The sequence below is a fragment of the Trachemys scripta genome, chromosome 1 (genome assembly GCF_013100865.1).
Source record: "Trachemys scripta elegans isolate TJP31775 chromosome 1, CAS_Tse_1.0, whole genome shotgun sequence".
Taxonomy (NCBI): domain Eukaryota; kingdom Metazoa; phylum Chordata; order Testudines; family Emydidae; genus Trachemys; species Trachemys scripta.
The window spans coordinates 267304795-267332330 of record NC_048298.1 but is presented as its reverse complement, the minus strand read 5'-3'; the positions used below and the strand labels follow the sequence as shown (position 1 = coordinate 267332330).

General features: G+C 46.0%; 1 protein-coding gene across 13 annotated transcripts in view; it reads right to left on the bottom strand.

Annotated features, from left to right (window-relative positions):
- Positions 1–19452: 19452 nt before the first annotated feature.
- Positions 19453–27536, bottom strand: part of MYCBP2 (MYC binding protein 2) — a 395137-nt gene continuing 387053 nt past the window's right edge. For all 13 annotated transcript variants that reach the window (XM_034758293.1, XM_034758294.1, XM_034758297.1 and 10 more), the window contains 4 exons: positions 23614–23823; positions 21799–21906; positions 21436–21601; positions 19453–20256 (listed from right to left, as the gene is read on the bottom strand). In XM_034758293.1, the coding sequence (XP_034614184.1) occupies positions 20141–20256; positions 21436–21601; positions 21799–21906; positions 23614–23823 (600 nt within the window). In that variant the 3' untranslated portion in view covers positions 19453–20140. The remainder of the gene's footprint in view (positions 20257–21435; positions 21602–21798; positions 21907–23613; positions 23824–27536) is intronic.

Below are 27536 nucleotides of genomic sequence, written 5' to 3'. Positions count from 1 at the left end.
AAAACTAAGTACCATATTATTATTCAGCTTATGTTTTGTGAGACTGTAGTAGCTCATAGGAATAATTGCCATTTACTGTAGCATCCCAGTTTTTAAAATGAAGGTTACTTATTTGTAACTAAGATTCTTCGAGCGTCCTCTGCGTATTCCCACTCCTGGGATATGTCCAAATGGTGACACTGAATGGTGGAATTTTCTGTAAGCAATGCCTCTTAGAATGTTAGCACCGGTACATGCACGCACCCCCTCCTACCCTCTCCCATAGTGCTGTAACGTGTTCTGAAAGCATGAAAGGAGGTGTAGCAGCGTCTGCTGCCTCAGTTCCTTCCATCACTAATGCAGAGTATTGAATAATTAGGTCTCCACAAAAGAGGGGAAGGCGGCAGGGTATATGAATATGCTGAGTCTCTTGCAAAGAACCCTCATTACGCTCATGAAGTAACCTTCATTTCTTGTTTGAGTATCCTCTGCATATTCCCACTGTTGGTAGTTTGGTCAGCAGTACCTTGTAAATGGATAGTGAGACAAGGTGCCCTAATTAAAAAGGGATTGAAGAACAGCACTGCCAAATTGCACATCAGACCTACCAGCTACATGCATAATGTTTAGTAAAAGTATGAATTTAGCTCCATGTGGTTGTATTACATATTTCAATTGATTAGGGTTACCATATTTCAGCAAGCAAAAAAGAGGACAGGAGGAGCCCCGCCCTAGCCCCGCCTCTGCCACTCCCACTTCCCGCCCCCCCAGAACCCCCAACTCTCCCCCCGTTCCTTGTCCCCTGACTGCCCCCTCCTGGGACCCCTGCCCCTAACTGCCCCCCAGGACTCCACTCCCTATCTAAGCCTCCCTGCCTCTTGTCCCCTGACTGCCCCAACCCTTATCCACACCCCCACCCCCAGACAGACCCCTGGGACTCCCACGCCCCATCCAACCACTCCCCACCTCCTGACAGTCCCCCCCAGAACTCCCAACCCATCTAAACCCCTCTGCTCCCTGTCCCCTGACTGCTCCGATCCCTCTCCCCACTCCTGCCCCCTGACAGCTCCCCCCCAGAACTCTCAGTCCCCCACCCCGCTCCTTGTCCCCTGACTGCCCCCTCCTGGGACCCCTGCTCCTAACTGCCCTCCAGAACCCCACCCCCTACCTAAGACTCCCTTGTCCTTGTCCCCTAACTGCCCCCTCCTAAGACCCCCCAACTGCTCCCCAGGACCCTACCCCCTACCTGTACCCTGACTGCCCAAAACTTTCTCCACTCCCCCCAAAAAGCCCCCCCCCCCCCGTTTCTTGACTGCCACCTCCAGAACCTTCCTGCCCCCTGGCCCCCTTACCCTGCTGCTCAGAACAGGGTGTTGGGCTCTGTGCGAGCCGGACACGTGGCTGAGCTCCCCAGCACAACAAAACCCGGTCCCTGGCCCTGCACAACAAAACCCGGTCCCTGGCCCGGACCGGGCTGCAGGGGAGAGCTGCCCTTGTATCAGCACAAAGTGCTCTCGCTCCCGTTTTGGTACACTGCATGGCAGAAACCGCTCCCAGTTGCAAAAGGGGAGGGCTGCACTTTGTGCTGATACACTTGCTCAGAATGCAGGGCGGATCCGGCTCCTCTACAGCTGCTCCGGAGTCCAGCCCGGGACTTTCCTGCAGCCCTCCCAGCCGCTCGGTCTGCTCTGCCGGAGGAGGGGGGAAATCCCGGACATTGTGAGTGCTTTACAAATTCCCCCCGGACGCTATTTTTAGTACAAAAAGGAGGACATGTCCGGGTAAATCCGGAGGAATGGTAACCCTAAATTGATGGAACACGTCTGAAGCATGCTGCTGAAGTAGCAATTGCACTGGTAGAATGTGCTTTAATAGTACTAGTAGGAGAATGTGAAACATTCTTCTAACTCACTTCTGTGCATTGTCTGACCCCCATCTAGATAAAGTTTGAGCAGGAACAGCTTTTCCTTTACAGTTATCTGCCTAAGAAATGAATCATTTATGAGGCCCTGAACTCTTCAGTTGTATCTAAGCTCTTTTAACATCCAAACAATGTAACTTTGATTCATTCTTATGAGTGTGAGGTTTTGGAATGAATACTGTCAGGTTAATACACTGAAAAATCAGAAATTATTTTAGGTAAACATTTTGGTACAGCCACACTACCTTAGCTTTATAAAAAACTGTAAATGGAGGTTCTTCAATCAAGGCATAGAATACAATAATTCTTATAGGTGATGTAACTGCTATAATACAGGCTGTTGTAATGGAAATATGAAATAAAGAACAAGCTGATAAATGTTCAAATGGTGGATACATGAGTTACATTAACACAAAACCTAAGTCCCATGGAGAAATAAGGGCTCTTAGTGGACTTCTTACTCTTAATAGACCTTTTAAAAACTTTTTGACAATATAATGAGAAAATATTGATTTTCCATCCACAGGATTGTGAAAAGTTGCTATTGCAGCTAAATGCAGTCTAAAGGTATATCTACACTTACAGCAGTGTTTAGAGTACAGACACTGCATGCCCTGTAGCAAGGGTATAAATAGCAGTGTAGATGCTGGTGAGGCATGGGTTAGGTGAGTAGAGTGCCCTACATGTCTGAAGCCCCCCAAGGGTATAAACCCTACATGGGCTCTCTACATATCTATATTGCTATTTTTAGAAGTGTACTGTTCCAGTGCCTCCCTGCTGCAGAGGGAACTGCTGGGGCCTTCACTTGTGCCTCTCCGCTGCCGGAGCCTTTCGCTGTCAGATGTAATCTGGGGGATTGGAATGAATATTCACTTATTCTTTAGGAAAAGCAAATACTCTGAAAAACACTGAATAGGTGCCAATACTGGAACAAAATCCTTATCTGGTACCCATAGTAGAAATCCCCACTGAAACCGGTAGTGAAGCCATGGAGAGCCCCAAGCCCTGATGCCCTCCATGGGGCAGAAGTTATTGCCACCAGGAATGACACTTTCCTGGAGAGCAGAAGAAGAGAGCAAGATGCCAAGGGTTCGAAGGGGGCTTTCATGAGTTACACAAGCACCAGATTTGGGTCCCATAAAGGGACTGGGTCTCGTATTTGGGGGTAAAGCCACTCCATACCTTATAAGAACTGGACCGTCATGTTATGAGCGAAGACCGACCTGCCCTGGAATGGAGGATGGAAGGCTGATATAGCGGCCAAATGGACTTTAATTGATGAAAGGGGCAAACGCTGGAGCTTGAGATGCATAAGGTAGTCGAGGATCAACTGCAGCAAGGCCTGCTCAGGCCTAACCCCTTGGGCCGAGGCCCAACATATGAATAGTTTTCATTTGGTCAGGTAGGTTGCTCTAGTGGAGGGCTTTCTACTATCCAGTAGGACCTGCTGGACTTGGTCTGAGCACTCCTGCTCTTCGGCAGTTAACCATGCAGCAACCAAGCTGTGAGGTGCTGCGCTGCCAGATTTGGGTGTAGGAGTCCGCTGTGATTCTGTGACAGCAGATCCGGCCAGAGGGGCCACTGCAGTGGGGTTGTCACTGACAGGGCCATCAGTGTGCCAAACCAGTATTGGTGAGGCCAAGCCAGGACTATCAGGATAACCTGGCATTGTCCTGCTTGATCTTTCATGAGGACTCTGTGAATCAACAGCACTGGTGGGAAAGCATACATCAGAGCCCCCGACCATGGAAATCGGAAGGTGCCCAACAAGGAGCCCCTGTCAATCCCCCCCACCCACAAAGTGATCAGAACCAGTGACACTTCCTGTTCTGACAAGTCGTGAATAAGTCCATCTAGGGAGACACCCCGCTTTTGGAAAATCTGGTTAACCACTTCAAGGTGGAGGGACCACTTGTGGCAAGACAAGAAGGTTCTGCTGAGGCAATCTGCCAACACATTCCTAGTTCCGAGGAGGTGCGGTGCCACGATATGAATGGTATGCTGCACACAAAAGTCCCAGAGTTGGAGGACTTCCTGGCAGAGGGCTGATGACCTGGCTCTGCCTTGCTTGTTGATATAAAATATTGTGGCGGTGTTGTCCGTCAGGACTTGAACCACTTTACCTTGTAACTGGGACTGAAAAGCCTGGCAGGCCAGGTGAACCACCCTGAGTTCCCTGACATTTATGTGGAGGGAGTGGTTGCCTCCCGACCAGCGGTCCTGGGTACTGAGCTCACCCAGGTGGGCTCCCCAGCCCAGGTCCGATGCGTTGGACACCAGAGTTAGTGACAGGGCTGGGGCCACGAAGGGAACTCCCTGCAACACTGATGCGGACTCCGACCACCACGCCAGCAATGACCGGATGTAGTCCGGCACCTTGATTACTAGTTCCAGGTCATGCCTGTTGGGGATATAGACCGATGCCAACTACACCTACAGTGGCCAGAGGTGAAGCTGGGCATGACAGACCATGTAAGTACAGGCAGCTATGTGGCCTAGAAGTCTTAGGCAAGTGCAGGCGGCGGTGGTGAGCGAGTGGCCCCTCACACGGGAGATTACGTCCCAACATGGCTCGGAAACAGGTCTCTGGAAGGAATGCCTTGGCCCACATGGAATTGAGGAAAGCTCTGATGAACTCTATCCCTCTTTCTGCTGCACTGGTATGAGGGGTTTTTTTTATGTTCATTAACAGGTGCAGGTTGCAGCATGTGCACCAGATCGAGGCTGCTCTGCACTTGATCCCGTGATCTGTCCTTGATGAGCCAATGGTCGAGATAAGGATAGACCTGGACCCCACAACACCTCAGGTAAGTGGCTACTGGGGCCAGACATTTTGTAAAGACCCACAGGGCCAAGGAGAGGCCAAAGGGAAACACCATGAACTAGAAATGGCACTGGCCCACCATAAAACAGAGGAACTGTCTGTGTCATTGGAAGATAGAGATATGGAAATAAGCATCTTTCAAGTCGAGAGTGGCGTACCAGTCTCCCGGATCCAGGGAGGGGATAATGGAGGCCAGGGATACCATGCAAAACTTTAACTTCTTGAGGTACTTGTTGCGCCAGAATGGATTGTAGGCCCTCTTTTGCTTTTGGGATCAGGAAATAGCGGGAGTAGAAACCTTTCCCCCTCATTTCCTGAGGGACCTACTCCACTCCCTCCAGTTGTAGGTCATCCACCTCCTTAATAAGGAGTTGCCCCTGAGAAGAGTCCCTGAAGAGGGACAGGGAAGGGGGGCGGTGAGAGGGTGGAATGGCTGAAAACTGAAGGGTGTAGCCCAGCGACAATCTCTAGCATCCAACGGTCTGAGGTGACTCTCGATCAGGCTGAAGGGATAGAGATGGAGACAGTTGAGGAAAAGATGGGGCAGATCCAGGGAGGTGACCGGGGCATAGCTTTCGAGCACACCCTCAAAACACCCCCTTCTGGCTCCTGGGGTGTTTTGCTGGGACAGGTTGCGCAGGTGAATGGGAGGAGGAAGGGCAGGGGCAATTGACTGTGCAGCCTCACGTCTGTCTGTTCAGGGCCAGCCTTTGGAGTGGGCTGTAGGGGCCCCCACTGAGGGTGGTCCGCCCAAGGGTTTGGATTGCCACCTGACCTGCTGCTGAGAGGCCAGCTGGGCTGATGGAGGCAGCACAGCAGGCAGGTGAGCAGCAGCATGCGGGAGGAGGAGAGAGCTGAGCTGCAGGGGGCAGTTGGACAACCAGCCATTGGAGCCAGGTTACTCCTCCATAGCAGGGGTTCCCCTCCTCCACCCTGCTCCACCTGTGCAGCTGCTGCTGTTCCTGTCCCCCCCTTCCTCCCTGGAGTTGCCCCTGGCCACTTCGGACTGGGAGCGTCCTCCTGTCTGCTCTGCGGGGGGACGGGGGAGGAAGGGGCTGATGGTAGGGTGTCCCTCCCCACCCACATACACCCGATTTCCACTAAGCAAGAGTTAGGGGCAAAGGGGGCACAGTGCAGAGATTAGGGGCTCAGGAGGGAGGTGCAAGGGGGTAGGAGTGAAGGGGGCAGAGTGTAGGGATTGGGGCAAAGGGGGTATGCACAATGCAGGGATTAGGGGTGCAGGAGGGGAGTGCAGGGGTTGGGTGAAGGGGACATGCACAGTTCAGGGGTTAGAGGCTCAGGAGGATCAGGGATTGGGATGAAGGGGACATAGTGCAGGGGTTAGGGGCACAGGAGGGAGGTGCAGGGGGTAGGAGTGAAGGGGTGCAGGGATTGTGGCACAGGAGGGGGAATGCAGGGGTTGGAGTGAAGGGAGCACAGTGCAGGGGTTAGGAACACAGAAGGGGCAGGTGTTGGGGTACAGAAGGGAGGCAGAAGTTGGGAGTGAAGGGGGTGTAGAGATTGGGGTGCAGGAGGGGGAGCAGGCATTAGGAGTAAAGGGGGAACAGTGCAGGTGGGGGAGCTTATGGGGGCAGGGGCAATGGGGGTGCCACTCCCACAGGGGCTAGGGGCATCAAAATGCAATTTTGCCCAGGGTGCCATTTTCCCTATGACCGAAAACAGCCCGACTCCATCAAACGGGAGATCTTGTTTGGAGGACTGAATCTCCTGGGATAGGCCGGTGGTCTGAAGCCAGGAGCTGTGCTTCATGCCCACCGCTGAGGGACTACCTTGACTGCCGAATTGGCCTCACCCCAGGCCATCTGGAGGGAGCACTGAGCCACTGTGGTACCCTCCTCCATAACGGTCCCGAACTCTTGGGCCATCTCCTAGGGCATGGAGTCCTTGACGTTCCCCTCTGGTGTTATCTGGACTGGTGGTCTGCTAGGTCACTCCAATCCTTGACTCTGGGAGCCAGCCTTACCCTGCTCTGCTCTGAGAACCCCCACTCCTGGGCTGTTCATGCACAGCCTCTGGCATGTAAGCTGCTCCTTGGATTGTGCAACCGAATGACATTAGCCAACATCTCTGGTCCCAGACACAATCCTAGGAACGTCTGACTTGCGGTGTCCAGTTATGCTCACTGGATGCTGCAAGCTTATAAGAGTTCATCAATTTAACAAAGAAATGTATATGTACCAGGCTTGTTATCCCAAGGTGAGTCTCTGACACACTTCAAACCAAATACACTGCGTCAGGTAGAATAAACAAACATTTATTAACTACAAAAATAAATGTTAAGTGATTATAAGTAAAAGCAAAACAAGTCAGATTTGGTCAAATGAAATAAAAGCAAAATACATTCTAAGCTGATCTTAACACTTTCAATGCCCTTACAAACTTAAATGCTTCTCACCAGAGGCTGGCTGGTTGCCCTTCAGCCAGGCTCTCCCCTTTGATCAGCGCTTCAGTCGCTTGGTGTGATGTCTGTAGATGTAGGTGGAAGAGAGGGAGGAAGAGCATGGCAAACGTCTCTCCCTTTTATCATGTCCTTTCTTCCCTCTTGGCTTTGCCTCCCCCCCTCCATGGTCAGTTGAGCATTACCTCATTGGAGTCCCAAATTGACCAAAGGAAGTGGGGTGACTCACTCGAGAGTCCAACAGATCCTTTGTTGTTGCTTAGGACAGTGTCCTTTGTTTCTGTGAGGCTGGGCTGGGTTTGTCCCATACATGCCCTGATGAGGTGCGAACTGCCTCTCTGCTCTTGGAGAGTTTTTTCCTGGGCTTGCTTTAAGCCATGAGGATACATTTTCAGCCTCATAACTATATACATGAAATTACAACCTATAACATTACTATAGCATTACTGTAACAACGATTACTATAACATTACTATAACAATAATGCTCAGTGCATCATGAGCCTTCCGAAGATCCTCGACATGACAAAATTTGCATTGGATACCACACAATCATTTTACAAGGATGAACATGGGGCTACTGGATGTTCCCCCCCGGTACATAATGTTACAGAGTCCCACAAGTTAAAATTATAATGCCCCAAAAGAGCCTGGTGGTTCATGACCTGGAATTGGAGACTGCCCGTGGAATACATTTTTCTCCCCAAAAGGCCCAGTCTCTTGGCCTCTTTATTTTTGGGGGTGGCACTAGCATGCCCCTGCTTGTCCTTTTCGTTGGCCACCAATACAACAAATGACCCTGGGGGAAGGTGGGTGTATAAGTATTCAAATCCCTTGTTGGGGACAAAATACTTTTTATCGACCCTCTTGGAAGCGGACGGGATGGAGGACAGGGTTTGCCAGAGGGCTTTTGCAATGTTCAGGATCTCTTAGTGCACCCGGAGCACGACATGTGCAAGGATGGATGCAGAGAGCACATTGAACAAAGTATCTGATTTCTCTGCCATATCTTCTGCCTCTAGGCCTAAATTAGTGGACACCCATTGGAGCAGGACTTGGTGCTCCTTTAAGTCATCCAGTGGGCTAGCACGGGAGGGCCCCGCCACCGCCTCACCTGGAGAGGATGACGACTGAACCACTGGGGGAGAGCCAGGGGCATATATCCCCTGCAGGGGAAATGGGTCTTGGGGTGGGCACCTGTCGCTCCACCTCAGCGCCCGCCAGTGCTTCATACACTGAGCCTGGTGTCATCGGTGCTGACTGGAGTTTGTCCGACGCAGCAACTGACGACTGCTGAGACAGAGGCATCAGCATAATAGACATGCTCCAGGCATTCCAGTAAGACCATTGCGCAGGCCACTGGCCCTGCTGCCAGATCAGCATCACTGGGGCGGATGCAACCTCCGGAGCCCAGTCACGAGGGTGCTGTCTCAGCGAGGGGCTGAACTCCCTCTCTGTGCTGGAGAAATCCTCCTCCAGTGATCAGTGGGGCCGTCAATGCCTGAATCTGGCAGCTAAGCATTGCCGTGGGTGACTGGTGCCTCAAATAGTCCGACCAGTGCCAGGAACAGGGGGAGCGGCACCATGTTGGGGAGCATCCAGGTCTCGATGACGGTGACCATCGGCACGAAGATGACCATTGCTGGCTGTACGGCAATTGGCGCTTCCCTCTGGATGAGGCCCGGCGTGAGGGCGGAGACTGGGAGGGCAGTGTTGGCGATCTGTAGCAGCGAACCGGTGACCTGGACTGATGCGGAGACCAAGGTCGCAGCGACAAAGGGCTTTGTCTTGGCTCTGGAGACTGGCCGTGCTCACTCACCTTCTGGGAGGCCTTCACGGCTGGCTTGCCCTTATAGGGAGTCCTTTGCTCTCTGGGTGCTGGGAGCTGAGAAGGCGTTGAAAGTGCCATTAGTCTGGGTCCCCTACTGCTTCCCAGAGTCGGTGGTGGATCCCTTAGGGGGCTAGGAGGTCCCTTCTGGGACTTGCCCCCTTGTGGCTCCGGTTTGGGCAGGCAGACCAAGCAGGGTCTTTTGCCCAATGTCCCTTGGTCTGACTTGCTCGGTGCCAGGTCCCTCTTTTTGGTCTTCTTCTTGGGCACCGGTGGTGGGAGTGCGCTATGCACTGAGGCCGAAATGCTGCGTGTTGCATCCATGTGGGCCGGCTTCGAGGCTGGGCGAAGTGCGGCCGCCATGAGTTTTTTCTGTCTCCTGGGATGAAAGTTTTTACAGATGTGACACTTTTCTTTAATGTGGGATTCCCCAGGCACTTCAGACAGCTACTATGCTGATCGATAACAGGCATAGGCCTGTTGCAGTCAGAGCAGGGCTTAAAACCTGGAGACCGATGTATGCCCCGCCTGGGGCAAAGTCCCTGCCAGGACCCTAACTGACTACAGTACTTAACAGCTACTTACTAACTAATCTACAGTAAAAACAAACTATTTACAGATGGAACACAAGGTTGGAAGAGTAGGAAAACTGCTGAACACTTGTGAAGCAAGGGAGAGAGGCACTCTGACCAACCACCACAGGCAGTAAGAAGAAATTGAGAGGGTGTAGAGCCAGAGGCGCCTGATATACCGATGCATGAACGCAGCACTCAAGGGGGCAACACAGCTGACCCTATGAATACTGCTAAGGCAAATGTCTTCAACAACCGTGCATGTAGGCGTGCACGCACCTAGAATGGAATCGACATGAGCAAGCAGTCGAAGAAGAAGCCGGCTTTTCCCCCCATAGTCTGCACTGCTAACAGGAATTAAGATTATAAGAATTTATTTTAGTAAAGCATTGTTTAGAGTTGTAGCTGTGTTGGTCCCAAGCAAAGAGCGAGACAAGGTGGGTGAGGTAATATCTTGTATTGGACCAACTTCTGTTGGTGAAAGAGACAAGCATTTGAGCTACACAGACCTGAAGAAGAGCTCTGTATAGATCTAAAGCTCATTTCTTTCACCAACAGAAGTTTGGCCAGTACAAGATATTACCTCACCCACCTATTCTCTTTAGTAAAACAAACATATATCACATGATAATGAATACACAGACTGAGCAGATCTGTTGATTACTAGGTATGTAAAACTTTCTCCAGTGGAAGAACTTTGTATATTTTTTCCATGGTCTATTTTGATCATTATAAAACAAAGAAAAGCTGATAAATATGGAGCTGTGGTTTATAAACACTCACACTACATCACATTCCCTCAAGAAGATCACAGCACCATGGTACTATTTGATGAGTGCTGGTAATCTTGCTGAGGGATAGAACACACTACAACCCATTCAGTGTTTCCTAACCTGTGCCCACTTGGAGGGCATCAGGCTAGTCTTAGCGGGTGGGGGGAATATATGGCAGGAGAGAGCAGCAATGAGGATGGGGAAAGACTGTTAGGAGAGGAAGATGGCTGGATTGGTTGGGGGAGGCAGGAAGGGCAGGAGGAGGAAGAAAGAGAAAATAGGAGGCGGCAACAACATAGCCATAGGATGGATTTTTGAGTCCTGTGTGAAAGGCCTCATTACTGATGCATATGGAGAACTTCTTCCACTTATAGAGGATGGGTCAGGGAGTATGTCAGTGTGGGGCAGGGTTTAGCAGCTTGATGATATTTGTTGCCATGAGTCCACATCCATCCATTTTACTGAGTGGCATGCCATAGGCCACAAAATACTGTAGTGTGTGTATTTTGTATCAAATATACACAGGCCTATTTTGTCCTGTGCTCTTGTGCATATAGTTAAATCCTGATCTATGGCAGACCATATCATGGAGTCTTCTGGATTTCTGTGAGCTGCCTAGGTTCCCTGGCCTCGGAAAGATCTATTATTTATATAAGAAAGTTTTGTTCTCCACATGGAGAAGATCCTGTCTGAAGTTAACTTACATAAATCCTAAATCAACATTAGGAAATGAGACATTTTGGTGTGTGCGCGCGTGTGTGTGTGTGTATTGGATTGACTTAATAAAAGATGTATCGAACAAAAACTAATATGGATTTTCATACTACTCTAATGAATGGACACCTTGTGATTATGATACTGACGTATCAAAAACTAAAGGAACTATAAACTGATCTGGTTTCTAGGTATACCTTGCAGTCTTAGAAGAGATCTCGCTCCCAGAGACAACCTTGACGGCTAACATAAAGAAAACCAGTTTTGGCTGTTAGAAGGACAAGAGTTCGCTATCATGCGAGGCGCAAGGTACGTTCTACACTTAAGTTACAGAATTGTATATTTACCTTGAATAAACCTGTCATGTCAATTTTAGCCAACTGACATAACATTTTATTTCTGTTTTTCATTATTTACAGTTGTCAATAAATGCTTGGTTTATTTTGACTGTTATATGTAGGGAAATTACTCATACCTGCTTTCTGAGGAGAGTCTGAGAAAGGGGATGTAGTCAGCCACAGAAGTATGTGGTCTTTGCCTTAGAGTAGTGCTACATAGGGAGTAACTTTGAGACCTTCCTGGCCTGGTAATGGCCACTAAAATGAGACCTTCAGCAAGATGTGTATAGAATAAGGTTCCCATTGACTCAAAGGCCCTACCACGCATTTGATTAACATCAAAGCTTCTGATGTGTACCGTATATACAATACCATTTTTAGTCTAAGTAGGGGTGTTAAGGCCATCATCCTAGCCCCATTCTAATGCAGGTAATTATAGTCCTAGTTAAATTCCCGAGGTTTCATTTGTATATGGCCTATCTCACTTCAATTTCTAATTTAATGTTGCTCTGAGCTGTTAACAGCTGCTGTGTTCACTAAGAAATAGTGACATTTCTCTGTGTGTGTGTGTGTGTGTGTGTGTGTGTGTGTGTGTGTGTGTGTGTGAGTGAAATTTACATACTTCATTGGGGTGTGAGAAGCCTCAGTTGATTTTGTAAGGTGCTTTAAGGTACTTGGGTGAAGTGTATTCTAGAAGTGCAAAGTATTACTGGTATTGTAATCAAATGGCTAGTGTGCACATGTAGCACTGTCCAAGACTATAGAATGAACTTCTCCAAGGAATAAAAACTGTCACAATACTCAGCATCTTCTGCTCCAAGTGGAAGGTGCATTTCTTTTTCTTCACCTTCTCTAGCATACATAGCAACATGACTATTAAAAAAAACCCCAAACCCTACAAAACAAGACACTCCACTGCATGTGCTTCTCCTGGGGAGATGAGAGAACACACGTGACAGCTGTGTGGTCACATTGCTTAATGCACTACTGGAAGGTCTTAAATATGATGGTGATGAGCACGGTAGAAGAACCTATATAGACTAGAATACAGCTTTGCTGCTGCCCCAATCTATGAAGAAATATAGGAATCCCTTGCTATCTTTTGAACATATTTACAGAAGTAGGGGATAAGGAGCTTGTGCAGAGGTAGGCTGGGGGGAGGGGAGAGAGGCAGGAGAGGGAAGAGCATTGTTGGCCATGAGCATTCATGCTTGGAGCCCCTTGCTCTGTGAGCTTTAAAGCCTTGCTGAAGTGGTTTGTAGGATGTAATGATGCAGTGAATTTTTCTCCCTTAATTTTGACATTTTAGTGCAGGATCACCACCTTTCAGCTTGTCCACTGAAATATGCAGGCCGATGGTGTCAGCAGCTAGATACTCTAAACCAGTGGTCTCCAAACTTTTTTTTTGATCGCGCACCCCATCAGTAAAAATTTTTTGAGCACGCAGCCCCTGCTCCCGGCCAAACCGTCGAAGGAAAAAAAAAGGCTGCTCGGACTCCCGGCCGAACTGCCAAAGGGAGGGGCAGGGGGGGGGAAAAGCGGCGCTGCTCTGGTGGTGCTGCTCTGGTGGCGCTCTGCCTACAGCGCACCCCAAAGGATCCTCTTGCACACCCCACTTTGGAGACCACTGCTCTAAACAATGCCACTTGGATGAAAGCTGCCAGGTTCCATAAAATGTCCAGTCAGGTTGATCTGCCAAGAGACACTGGAAAGAGAAAAGCTTAATTGCTGCAGATTCCAGCTATTTTGATGGCACATGAAGGCTGGCAGTATGGATGAAGTAGGTTGCTTTGCTACACTGATAAGAAAAGCAACCAGCAGGTTGACAAATGTAGACCACAATGACCTAGGGTAGGCTAAAAAGAAAACAGGACTACTGGCACCAGGGACTAGACTCCTCTGTTGTATCCTACAATAAAGTAAAAACACAGAAAGCAGTGGTATAATGAAGGACTGGATTAGGCCACACTTAAGGGAGCCAAGAGAACAGAAGGGTTAATTGGCATCAGCAGGTTGGTAGTATAGGCCAGACCACTGTGTTGATTCACTGAAAGCTAGTAGAAGGAACGAGAAAAGGGTGGGAAAGTGTGGACAGCCAGGCCCATGGTAGCCTGGGGAATGGGACAACCTACCAGGCCAGCAGAGAGAGAGAGGCCAGCAGCCCAAGAAGCAGGATAATTCAGCAGCCACCTGCAGAGGGGGAGGCTGGCAGCCTTGGGAGCTGGGGAGGATGGCAGAAAGGGAGGCAGGTAGCCCAGGGAGCATATTTGATTCTGGAACCAGCAAAGCGTTCCTACTGCCTAGGCTACCCGGGCACCAGGAACATTTTGGTATTTCCAGGATGTAATATTACAGATGTTCATTTCCACAATAATTTTTGAGTTTTTGATTTTTGTCTTGATACAGCTTGGGCCAAATTTTGAAAACTCAATTTTTCATGGGACCGAATTTCCATTTCCTGGCCAGCTTTATTAATAACACTTGTTACCAGATGACAAATTAGAGGAGTGGGCCAAAAGAAATCTGATGAAGTTCAACAAGGACAAGTGCAGAGTCCTGCACTTAGGACGGAAGAATCCCATGCACTGCTACAGACTAGGGACTAAATGGCTAGGCAGCAGTTCTGCAGAAAAGGACCTAGGGGTCACAGTGGACAAGAAACTGGATATGAGTCGACAGTGTGCCCTTGTTGCTTATATGAAGGCTAACGGTATTTTGGGCTGTATAAGTAGGGGCATTGCCAGCAGATCAAGGGACGTGATCATTCCCCTCTATTTGACATTAGTGAGGCCTCATCTGGAGTACTGTGTGCAGTTTTGGGCCTCACACTACAAGAAGGATGTGGAAAAATTGGAAAGAGTCCAGCAGAGGGCAACAAAAATGATTAGGGGGCTGGAGAACATAACTTATGAGGAGAGGCTGTGGGAACTAGGATTGTTTAGTCTGCAGAAGAAAAGAATGAGGGGGGATTTGATAGCTGCTTTCAACTACCTGAAAGGGGGGGGAGGGGGTTCCAAAGAGGATGGATCTAGACTGTTCTCAGTGGTAGCAGATGATAGAACAAGGAGTAATGGTCTCAAGTTGCAGTGGGAGAGGTTTAGGTTGGATATTAGGAAAAACTTTTTCCACTAGGAGGGTGGTGAAGCACTGGAATGGTTTACCTAGGGAGGTGATGGAATCTCCTTCCTTAGAGGTTTTAAGGTCAGGCTTGACAAAGCCCTGGCTGGGATGATTTAGTTGGGGATTGGTCCTGCTTTGAGTAAGGGGTTGGACTAGATGACCTCCTGAGGTCCTTTCCAACCCTGATATTCTATACTACAGTTAACTGTGTTTTACCCTTGCTAGCAGACTAGGATGACATTTCTTCCTTTAGCCAGTTTGGCAGGTTGTTTTTTTGCAGCGTAAGCAGCCTCCCCACCATACCCCACTAACAATGACTGTTATCAGTTTGTTCCATTGGGCCATGTCACAGATCTGTGTGGAGTGCATCACTTTACACGCTGCTGCTGCTGTACCTCTGTTCATACCCTGGCAAGCACTCTATATTCACTATTACACTTGTTTTATAAGTAGGATTGAGAGGAAAAAAATCCTCCCACAACAGATTTTCAATCACTTACATTGGCGGGAGCAAGGCTGTAGTGTGTACACTGACATAATTATGTCAACATAAACTGCCTTACATTGACTTAACTCTGTAGTGTAAACCAAGCCTTAGTTGCAAAGACTCTGCACTGTTTATTGGCCTTATATTTTGTTGCCATTTTTGCTAGCAAATCCCCTGCAGAAGAGGAGGATTCTAATGGAGCTTTCTAAATACATAAATGATCATGATGAAATGAAGTAGCAGTTCAGTGAAAAAAGCACATAAAATACTATACACTATATTTTGTAAGTCTCTACTTATTTTAGGCTGGGCACCACACATTATGCCAAGCAGCAAGCATAAATAGCAGGGTCAAAAAAGTAAACAACAATGATTAGAGTGCACATAACTCGTCTGCTTTATTGTCTGGCAGTTTGATAGGATCCAATGATAACTGAAGTAGTTACATGCTTTTTGACAGTGAATTCTTATCCATCGATCTATTGACCATTGTCTTCTGTCAGCAAACAGAACTAAATCTAAGTCTATTTCTAATGATCATTACTGGAAGAAACACACACCAGTCTAATCTTGCTTAATACTGTATGTTGAAGTAAAGACATTTGTAGAGGGCTTTGCAGAATGTTGCTGCTTATTTTTTGTCTTAGTGCATCCATGATTTTTTATCTAAGATTGAATGTTAAAAGTTATATACAAGTAAATTGCTGTTCATTGCCAGTCATCCATTCCTTCTTCTCTTCCTTTTCTCAGTTCTCCCATGCTATCTAATTTCTTCAAGGATCTCTGCCTTCTCTCCCATTTCCTTTGGCACTGGGTCTGTGCTGCTTGATTCTTGATGTGGAGATCACAGTTTCAACACCAGGGCCATTGCTCAACTTCCTCCAAACTGTTGTTTCTACTGTATCTGTGCCTTAAGAGTGATGCTCTCTGTTGATCTGCTCAAGGGCTTCAGGCACATCAGGGAGCTGTGTCTCCCTACTGTATGTTGTATCTTTTCAGTCTTCCCCCAGATTTCAGAACTGGAATACTGCTTGTTTTTGTTTCAGCCACAAGACCAATTGCTCTCAGCCTTACCACTTCAGATTGTGATTTTGTCAGAACTCAAACTAAACAAGGTAGTTTGATCAGAACCAGGATGTGCGATCTCTAGGGAACACCCAGGGTACTGCTGTTTAGAGCACAATGGGGTCTTTTTGCACATGGTAAAGAACAGGACAGAGTCAGAAGACCTAGGTTCTCTTCCTAACTCTGTCACAGACTTTGGGCAACTCACTTAGGCTTTTTGGCCCTCAGTTTCCTCATCTATAATATGAGGAAAAGTAAAACTCATGTACCTCAGGATAGAAGTAGTGAAATTTAATTCATTAATATTTGTAAAGTGTTTTGGAGATCCTCAGGTGGAAAGCACTTGACAAATACAAGTGCATCATTTAGTAAGTGACACTCTTACCTGAGTCATTACTGAACCAATACTTTCACATAGTGTTTTCTAGATGGGACTAGCAAATGAGCATTGAAGTGACTCCATCTGTTATTTGTCGATCAGTTTGTCTAGCACCTGAAGAATGTTGGATTTAAGGGGCTTTTATGATCTGAATGCATTTAGCAAGCAATGCTAAAAAAACATTTAAAATGCATAGTATCACCCTACAAAATGATTAATAATTTCTAGATTTTTAGCTTTACCTGCAATTATTTTGCTTTCTGTGTTCAGTAAAATCTAAGACATTATGTACTAGAAAATGCAACATGTAGCAAGTATTCATCCATGTAGATTAGGTGACAGTTAGAAACAGCCATAATAAAGCGACCTCAATTTACATATGAAATTTCCTCTTTTTATTGGGAGTGATATTAAAACAATCTATTTCCAAAGGACTTACTTGTTTCTCTCATTAATTATGCCTGTGCTTTGCCAGTCAAGATCTACAATAAAGCTGTGCTGCTTCTTTAAAATGTTGATAACCACCATATTATGGGCCTAAATCTATCATTACACTTTGTTTCTCCCACGCATGAGGTCTTTCACATCGCTGTTCACTCTCATCACAGACAGTAGTGTGTTTTAACAAGTATGTCAGTAAAACAGGTGTGTGAGATTAGCCGTCTAAATTTTGAAAAGATCCAATTATTTTTTAAAACAGCTTTTCTATTTATTGTTTGTAATACATTTCTGAAAGCTTGAGAACCTGAGGAGGTCAAAAAAAGGGTGCAGCCTTCCCTGGCACCTAGGGGACTTTAGCCAATGCTAGCAATGTGGGATAGTCTGATGTGGCGGGGCATCATGCTGAGAAAGATGGATCAGCAGTTGACTCTTGGTGCGGTTCCCAGCTTTGGTGCTTGAAACACCTGGGAAGGCGCTCCCAACTGCTTTTCCTCATCTCCCTGTGTTGAAGTTGAAACCAAACAGATTTCATTGGCCCATTAGAGCAGAGGCCAACTGCACTAAGATGGTAGGCATTCTGCAGAATAGGTCAGTACTCCGCATTTGGACCAGGTTCTGGATCACGAGGGAGGGTCCTCTTGCTCAAAGCCTGAAGCCAAATTCATGCATTGTTCAGCAGGTGAAAATAGTCAGGTGGCTGTCTGTATCACAAGAAGTCTGGCTGAAGAAGGATCAGCAGGTTGGGAATATGGTGGAGATATGGCCTTTCCCAAGGCAGAAAAGATTACTTTGTGTGACCCTCCACACTGTGCCTCAGTCTGTCACATGGGCAGAGTTTTAATGGAGATATCCTATCTCCTAGAACTGGAAGGGACCTTGAAAGGTCATCGAGTCCAGCCCCCTGCCTTGACTAGCAGGACCAAGTACTGATTTTGCCCTAGATCCCCAAGTGGCCCCCTCAAGGATTGAACTCACAACCCTGGGTTTAGCAGGCCAATGCTCAAACCTTTTCCCTCAGCCATTCAGTGGGGAAGTGGTCTTCCTGTTGATCAGTCGACTGACAGGTCAAAATCTATCTAAAAGCTGCCAAACGGACAACACCCCCCCCGGCCCCCAAACCCTAACTACTATGAGAATTATTAATTTTCTGAGATCTAACATTTTTAAAGTAAGTCGCTGTGGACACTGCTGAATTGTGACCCACTTCCACAGGCACTAAGGAAGAACAGGCGCAGTTAGTGCTGCATTCCCTTATCTGCCCACAGGTAGGGAAGGTGTGAGGACACTGAGGATGCATGTACAGCCCCAATGGACAGCACTGACCAAACTTTTTTGGACTCATGGCATGAGTCCATACATACTAGAAGAAGGTATCTGCAGAGCTTTAATTAAAAGTAAATATAAACCAATTAAAAATTAATCTTCCAGGATATTACTGTGAAGCCTTCAGGAACTGCTTATCAACCTGTACATCAATTCAAATATACCGTATATACTCGATCATACCGTATATACTCTATCATAAGCCAGTTCTTTTATAAGATGACCCCTCCAAGATGGATAAGTAAAAATGGAAAATTTTTATGACCCGTTCATAAGCCGACCCTATAATTCAGGGGTCAGCAAACTTTGGCTCCCGGGCCATCAGGATAAGCTGCTGGCGGGCAGAGATGGTTTGTTTACCTCAAGCATCCGCAGGCACGGAGGTAAACCTAAGTAAACGAAGTGTTCCAGGGGCAAGCCAGCTACTTACCCTGATGGGCCGGACAGCAACTGGTGGGGAAATTTTTTGGGGGAGGAGAAGCTGGGGGTCAGGGGAGTAACCCCTGTGATCACCCCCCACATGACCCCACCCCTAGCCTGGGACCCACACACTCTCCCCATCCCATCCCTTCCAACCTTATCTGGGGAGGGCCGGGGGGGATGTCTGTGGCCTGGCTGGAGCTGCTCCAGCAGACCGGGCAGTGCAGCTGCAGCCTACTCCAGCGGGCCAGACCAGGCGGCACGGTCACAGCATTTTCCAGTGGGCTGGGCCGGGTGGCACGGCCGCAGCATGCTCCAGCGGGCCGGACGGCACGGCTGCAGCCTCCTCTGGGGGGTGGAGCTGAGTGGTATGGCTGCAGCCTACCAGCCCCAGAGTTGCAGCTGCTTTGGAGACTGGGGGGAGAGCAACGTGGCCAGAAGTGGAGAGACTCTGGCCTTGCCTCTTCTGTTCTGGCTGTGCTGCCTCTCCTTGCTTCCTCTGTTGGGGAGAGGGGCTGTGTCCCACCTCTCCCTCTCCATACCCATTCATAAGCCGACCCCCTTCTCTGGTGCTTTCCTTTTTTACTAAAAAATTCAGCTTATGAACGAGTATATACGGTAATACTTTATGTGAAGTCTAGTAAGATTACCCAACTTTTCTTAAAGGATGTTCAAGCAAACTTTTTCTATCTAATAAATAGTACCATAAGCAATTTTACCATACCAAATAGTACCATAAAGCAGTTTACCAGCTGGTTTTGAATTTGGTTCTTTAAAAATGAATACATTTTATTCGTGAAATGAAATGATTTGGTTTTGAGCCATTCTAAAATAAAGTCTTACACATTCATTAGACTTTCACTGTATAAAAATGTACAGTGGTTTTATTGACATGTACATTCCATTATGTTTACAGCTGCAAGATATGAGGCACACTCAGTATTGCACTTCATTAAAATTTCAGGCTCAAACATAACCCAGAAGTTTAATTGAAACTGCTGTTGTAACTTAGTAATTCTTATACAGGACAAACATTGATATTCTTTATATACAGCGTGATACTTGTTACATTTATGCCTTCCTAACACAATTTTTTTTGTAACAGTCTAGGAAATAAACGAGAATACTCCTCTTTCCCACCCCCACCCATGATGCAGTTACAATTGTACAGGATTACAAAAAGTCAGTATACAATAATCCATTTTTTCTTTCTTCGTCTGAAAACCAGCATCATTCATAGTCCACAGACACAGAGATCCTTTAATAGCAATTATTTATTTGTAAATGTCCAATGCTTCATAGCCGATGACTGTAATGGCCACATGCAAACATCTCACAATTTTTGATGTCTTAATTCAAAAAATGTCAATTTCTCACAGCATGGTACATGGTATTTGGCATTCTTCTTGCACTGTAAATTGTTCCTTTTACCTGGGTTATGAAATGGTCCCATCCTCATCCTGACTGGACTTTATATTCTGTTTAGGACACTTGTGGGATGAGGACAACTGTTTTGCTCTGGTAAAAAAATTACTAGTCTAAAAAGTGTGTGCATTTCTGCAAACCCCACATCCCAGAGCAAATTCCTCACCAGTGGGTGGATGGACAACATGAAGTGGACACTCTGTTCCTTCAAGTTGTTTGCCTTTCGGACCTGCAATCAGTGTAAAGGGAAAAAGACATTTTCAAAACTTCCAAATCTTATGTAAATAAAACTGTACAAGTATCGAAAAACACAGTATTAAATAGAGAAATCTGTCTGAATTTATAGGACACCGATAAAAAAGATTTGTGAAAAATGCAGTTAGTATAGGAAAAAGTAGTTACGGGCCACTTTCACATGACCAGCTTCTATCAGGCATTTAAAAATTAGAACTTTTACAGGATGAAAAGTGAATAATTGTGAGCAGTTTGACTAAGCCTAACAAGAAGGGCCAGGACTGTTGGCTTCTACAAGATTTACAACTTCAGGTCAAGGATTAAACACAAATTTGAAGAAAAACCCCAGACTATTCGACTGCTATCTAGTCATAGTAAATCAAATTCATTATGGAAAATTTACAGTCAAAATTTTATTGAAAGAAAATTAAAATTTCTTTAAATGGATCTTCAATACAGTGAAAAAAGTTTCAGCCCAATGTGAAACAAGAACCTTTACATCTGAATAACATATACTTGTTAAATGAAATTTCAACTGAAGAACAATTTAGGAGTTAGGTCAACAATTACTTCCCTGGTGTATAAGTGAAACATTAAGCAATGTAGTAAAAGTATGTATTGCCCTTTCCCTTCAAGTTATCTAACACTATGTGAAAAGCTATAGGTAGCACATGAAACATAATATTAAAATTCACAATTCTGGTGAGACCATCAGATGCAGTGGCACACGATGATGCCAGGAACTAGGGGATCAGCACAGTTCAAAGTGCTTTCCTTTATAATTGCAGGATAAGTACTCAGCTCTGGCTACACCATTTCATGTTAGGAAGTTCGTTTATTATCTCTCTTGGTCCATGTGGTAGCATGCAACTCCAGTAGTGCGTGGAGGCAATTTGCTGAAGAAAGGAAGTTTCAAAGTATCTAAAGATGTGTTGATTTTACTGTGATAATAGCATTGCCCATTTTGGAAACCAATACTTCCAGAAAGAAATGAATCACAGAACAAAATAATCCATACTATGAAGATTATCTAAACTGTTGAATTTAAGACATCACATGATTAATTTTGCTATATTTCTAAAAATTAGCAAGATCAATTGTAATAGAATAACTGGCTGACTAAATAATTTTCTGGTAATTTAGATTGTTAAAACTGTTCTGTAAAAAACATTACCTGCAGGACAATGTGGAAGTTCTTCTTTAGTGATGCTTGTCATTCTTTGGAAATCATCATGGCAAGCATTGCAGAAATGTGTTGTCCCAAAGCAGAAAAACACAGCTACTGAGCAGCAGTACCGACATTTGTACTCCAAGAAATCTGTACCATGTTTGGGACACATCTGCATAGAAAGAAAACAAAAAAGTGCTGTTAACATTAGAAACCGAACTGTAACATGTAAGCAACATATTTACATATTTGAAACATCTGTCAAAAATTAAACAAATATGTATATTTTACTACAAATAAACCTAATTGCTGTACAGCTCAGATAACTATTTAAAACTCTTTAAAAGAAAACAAAACTAGTCTGCTTACCTGTGCCCTTGAAACATCAGAGCATGCACCACAAATAAGCTCTCTTGGATCATAATCATCTCCTTGTCCAGCCTCAGCATCACAACGAGCTTCACCACCAAAATATGCCTAAATGTGACACACAAATGACTGAAGATTAAAACTGAAGAGATTGGGGACAAACAGTTTATATTCCTGTTACCAAATTCATATGCATGGAGAAGATGATAAAGGCTCTTCTACAATCTCTTTATTAGGTTCTATAAGGTTAAACCTTTTAAAAAAAATAATCCTTTTTCCGCTATGACCCTCAAAATGGCCAAAAATTATCCAGCAATCCAACATATCCCACATACATGTCTTTAATATGTGCAAAAGATTGCAGGGTTTGGATCACGGGATGATTTTTGGGCCATTCTATGAGTGCATATCAAGAAGGTGGGGGCAGGGTGGTGCTGCTGAGTGATGCTAGAGTTGAAGGGAAGCTTCTCCCTCCCTTCTACTTTACCACCTGCCAGCAAGGTACTCAGATCCAGGGGAGCGGAAAATCCTGCCCCAACGGGCTATGAAGCTGGCTTGAAGTGCCACTCCCTCTGCCTTGGCCCTTAGAACCAAGTCCTAAATGGGCAAGGTAGCAGAAAAACTGCTCTCCAATTGGGTGGAGAGCAACAGGATGGGCAAAGACAACAGAAGTGAGGAGTACGAAATGAGCTGCACCTTCCTTCTCATGCTCAGGCTCCTGCTGGCCAAGGCATTTTGCTGCTCTCAGTTTTTGGTTTTATGGCACAAAGGCACACCAGGCAGCCATAAAACACACACTAAGCAGGGCTGCCTACTCTGTGGAATTTCCTTATATACCTAAGTGTTTTCAGACACTGCTATTGATTGGTGGGTGGGAACCCCCATCTTATTAGCTGCCCTTTCCCAACCTCCAGGGGAAAGACAGCTAATCAGAGCTACTGGATATACTAAATTATAGCTCGCTTAAGTAAAACAGCAGCTGCTTCCTGCTATCTCTGCACTGCCTGAAATGCACCCTCTTTCTGCCTAGGGGGATGTGGGTGGACTGTCAGTGATATTTTCTCCTCCCTGAAAAAAAAGTCTGGAAATGAGTCTCCAGGCCACTATCCAGGAAGGAAAACCCTTTTGGAACCCCAACCCTGCAGACCAGAGAGAGGAGACTTCTAAACGGTGTGCTCAGGTGTTAAACGTTAGACGTGAGTGAGGGTTCAGGAATTAAATAAAATCACAGGTGTCAGTAGCCTGAGGATAACTAAATGACAGATTGGGGGTGAATACTAACATACTGGAGTGGAGTCAATACAGAATAATACAGAGGGGATGCATATGTGGGAGAGAGTACAGAATGAAATACGAGGGTGTACAGCATGCTGGAAAGAAAACATGATATGTAATGAGAGCAGAAGGTGTGACAGAGGGAGAGGCAGAAGAAGAAAATACCTTTATTGGGAGGGGGAGACAAAAACTCAATTGGTTGAGAGTTGCAATAGGGAAGTGAGCATTGATTAATTGTGGGAGGTGGGAACAGAACTGAACAGGGTGGATGGCAAGGGGAGTTTTCTAACAAAATAGGATGCCCACATTCTTCTGAGATGGCACCATCCTCTGTTCAGCTAAGGTATCTGATTTCTGAACCATTCTCTCTCTCTACTGTAGGTTTCACAGGGCTAGGGCTGTGTCTTTTTCTATGTTCTTTTTTTAGTGCTTTTTGGATTTTACAGTGCAGCTTTTCTAGTTTTCATACTGTATAAACAAATAAGAGATGTTTTGGCAACATTACCTCAATTTAATCTGAGAAAGTGCTAGTAGTCATACCTTTTTGCATTTGTAGCAAACATAATAAGCATATCTGTTCATGGCATAGCTAGCTGGGTCATTATAAAATCTAACGCCAGGTGTTGTGATGGCCTCACTCTTGTGCAATCCTTCATACTCCAACCTCATTAGAGCTTTCCTCCTCACGTCTTCATAGAGTTCTTTGATTGGATCAAGCAAGTCCTTTAATACCGTATGATTAATTTTGTTCTAAAATAAAGAACAACTGATAAGAAACTTGGAATATTGTAATACTTTCATTATAACAATCTTAGTATTTATTTGTATCATGGTAGTGCCAAAAGGCTCCATTGTGCTGGATGCTGAACAATCATAGAAAAGAATACAGAATATATATTTCAAGGAGGGGTAGCTACACTAGATGCTTATTCTTTTCAGCTACTGCATTCATGGCAAACAGGAATACCCTTTTACCTCAAAATTTTGAAACTCAGATCCATAAGCTCGAGGGCTGGTCTAGCTTACACTGGGCTGTAGCAGCCATGAGGGGGCTAAAAAACACAGCAGAGGATCAGGGTTGCATAGGAGAACCCCAGTCACACCATTTCTCTGTCCATGCTCCCTTTTCCCTTCTTCATCAGCAACAAGAAGGGTATGTGACATAAGAATCCCTATATTGGATCCATGCCACTGGAAGATCACCCCCTACACAAGCTCCTATCATGACTGCAAATATAGAAGTCCAGCGCAGTGGAGTTGCTAAAGGCCAATAAATTCAATGTACTTATATTCTAATATGCCCTCTTTTCTGGCAGCTTCATAGAGGTGACTGAGTCTTATGCAAACGTGCAATTCATTACCACCCTTCTGTGGTATTGAAAGACAGGTTAAAAAGGCATCTTGCTAATGTTGGAGCTACCCAGTCCTGCTGCTTGAGATAATTTAGGCTAAACTGAGGGAAGCGTGGAGTGTAGAGACTAGGGCCTGGTCCCCACTAAGTCCCCACTTCGGACTAAGGTACGCAAATTCAGCTACGTTAATAACGTAGCTGAATTCGAAGTACCTTAGTCCGAACTTACCGCAGGTCCAGACGCGGCACGGAGGCTCCCCCGTCGATGCCGTGTACTCCTCTCGCCGAGCTGGAGTACCGGCGTCGACGGCGAGCACTTCCGGGATCGATCCCAGAACATCGATTGCCTGCCGCCGGACCCTCCGGTAAGTGAAGACGTACCCTTAAAAGTTTTCACTTATTTTGTTATGGCTACATTGCATCCAACTCTTGGATTATTACAGATTGATAGATCTAAGTATATAAAAATAATTAAAAAAGGACTTCTGCATTATTTTCATTTTTTATGAGAAATCATGTTTCTAGGCACAGTGGGCAAGAAAATTAAAAAAAAAAAAAAAAAAAAAAAAAAAAAAAAAGGACCCTACCATACCCACAATTTACGGTTCTTTCCTTTCAGCTATGTTGGAAAGTATGGATTATTCATCTTGTAGTAACTTGAGTTCCTTGAGATGTGTAGTGCAGGGGATCTCCAGTTGTGCACGTGCTCTAGGCAGAGCAGAGATTTTTCCCTAGCAATGTTCGTCTGGTCTACGCATGTACCCCTGCTCTCCTCGTTCTCATACTCTGCAGAGTAGCTAAAGGGACTGCTGGACCACCACCATTTTAGTTTCTTCTCTACTGCCAATTCCCAGTAGGGGGAAATCAGGCAGAGGGTAAGGAGGGTGAATAGTGCACTACACACCGGGACAACGCACCGCGAAGAACTCAAGTTACTAGAAAGTGACAATTCGAGTCATTGTCCCTATGTGTAATGCACTTCAGATGATTCAGAAGCAATATCTCTATTGAGGAGGTGGGTGTCTGGAGTCCTACGACACAATGATTGCAGAAATGCCCTGCCCAAAGAGGCATCGGAGGCAGCTGCTTGCACCCGTTCAGTGTCTAGCCAAAGTGTGTACAGAGCTCCAAGTTGCTGCTTTGCAGATGTCAGATGCGGCACATCTGTAAGGAAAGCTACCGAACGCTGTCAGAGTTCTTGTCATGTGTGATCTTACACTTCCTTCAAGAGGAACGATGTTCAGTTCATAGCAGAGTAGGATGCACCCAGAGATCCATTTGGACAGCCTCGGGGGGAGAGATGGGGGGGGGGAAGAGGAGGGGAGAGAGAATGGCCTCATTTCATTTGTTCTGCAAATGATATAAAGAGTCTTGGAGACTTTTTAAATGATTTTGTCCTCTGTAGGTAAAAAGCAAGAACCCTACATACATCCATTGAGTGCCACATTTCTTCCATGCTAGAGTGAGGATTAGGGTAGAACACAGATAAGGGGATACTTTGGTTGATAAGAAAGTCAGACACCAACTTCAGGACAAGTTTTGGATGTAGTCTCATGCATCCCTTTTTCTTGTGGAAAACCGTATAAGGATGATCAGCCATGAGTGTCCCTAGCTCTCTAACTCTTTTGGCCAACATGACAGCAGTCAAGAACACTAGTTTCATAGACACGTAGCAGAGAGCAGCCTACCACAGGCTCAGACAGTGAGTTTATCAGCATTGATAAAGCCAGGTTCAAGTCTTAGGCTCATACAGGTTTTGCCACTGGAGGGAACACTGTAATCAGACCCTTTAGGAAACAGGATGTGACTGGGTAAGAAAATACAGAGTAGGTATCTGGCAGATGAAATATGTTGGTGACTGGCAGGCGAATCCTGAGAGAAATAAGAGACACTTGTGTGGATTTTAAGGATAAGAGCTATGTCCAGCACATCTGGAATCTTTGCCTATAAAGGGGAAATTCCTTGTTCTTTGCATCAAAACAAAAACCTGTTCCACTTAGCCTCATACCATTTCCCAGTAGAATCCTTTCTACAGCTGTCAGGATGGCCTGGACATCAGCTGAGCAGATCTATTCTAATTCTGACATCCATCTAAACAGTAAGCCCTATCGTGAAGTATGGCTGGGCTGGAGTGTTAAGTCCTTCCCTCAGCCAGCATTAAGAGGTGTCACATCAGAGTGATAGATACAGACAATTGCAATAGAATGGGGTACCAGACCTGGCAGGCTCAACCTGGTGCTATAAGAATGGTTTATGCCATGTCCTGTCTGATTTTCCTTAATACCCATGGTAATAAGGGAACTGGGAGGGGAGAGGAAGGTAAAACTCAGGACAGCATAGTGTGGAGGTCATTCTCCTCAGGAATTGGTGCCGTTCCTACTCATGTTGTGTGGAGAAATGTATGCTTAGAGAGTCCACCAGGGTGTTTTGGATTCTTGGCAAATGGACTGCAGTCAGGGTAATTTGCATGGAAATGCACCAGTTCCGGAGGGTGACGGCCTCCACGCAAAGCTATGAGGAGTGTGCTCCTTCCTGCTTGCTGATGGAACAGACCGCCATCATGTTGTTTGATAACACCTGGATCGACTGGAATTGCTCAAAGGACAGCCTGCCTGCTCTCAGTTCAAACACTTTGATGAGAGCACTGACTCCTGAGGAAACTGTGTCCTTTGAGCAACCTATCATGCCATGTGTGCCCCCCAACCTAAAATGGATGTGTCTGTGGTTATAGTAATTGTTGGAAGTGAGGAATTGAGTGGTGCCCCCCATACATACCTTTCTATCCTCCCACCAAAGAAAGGAAGTTAAAACCCTTCAACGAACCACAACTAAAAAGTCTAGACTGCTTTACTGGGGCGCACAGTCTGTAAACAGGCATGCTGACGTCTGAGATGAAGCCTTTCAACCAGGTTCACACAGGTACTTGCAGCCATATAGCCCAATAGTGCCATAAGGCAGGAACATAAGGAGGTTGTGGGGCTCATCTGGATGTGCTGTACTAGTCTGATGATGGAGAGAGGAAGCGATTGTCTGGTAAGTATGCCCTGAACATCACGGTGCCCAGCCTTGCCCTGAAACTCTGTTGACTGAGTGGTTTCCAGGATGAACTTCT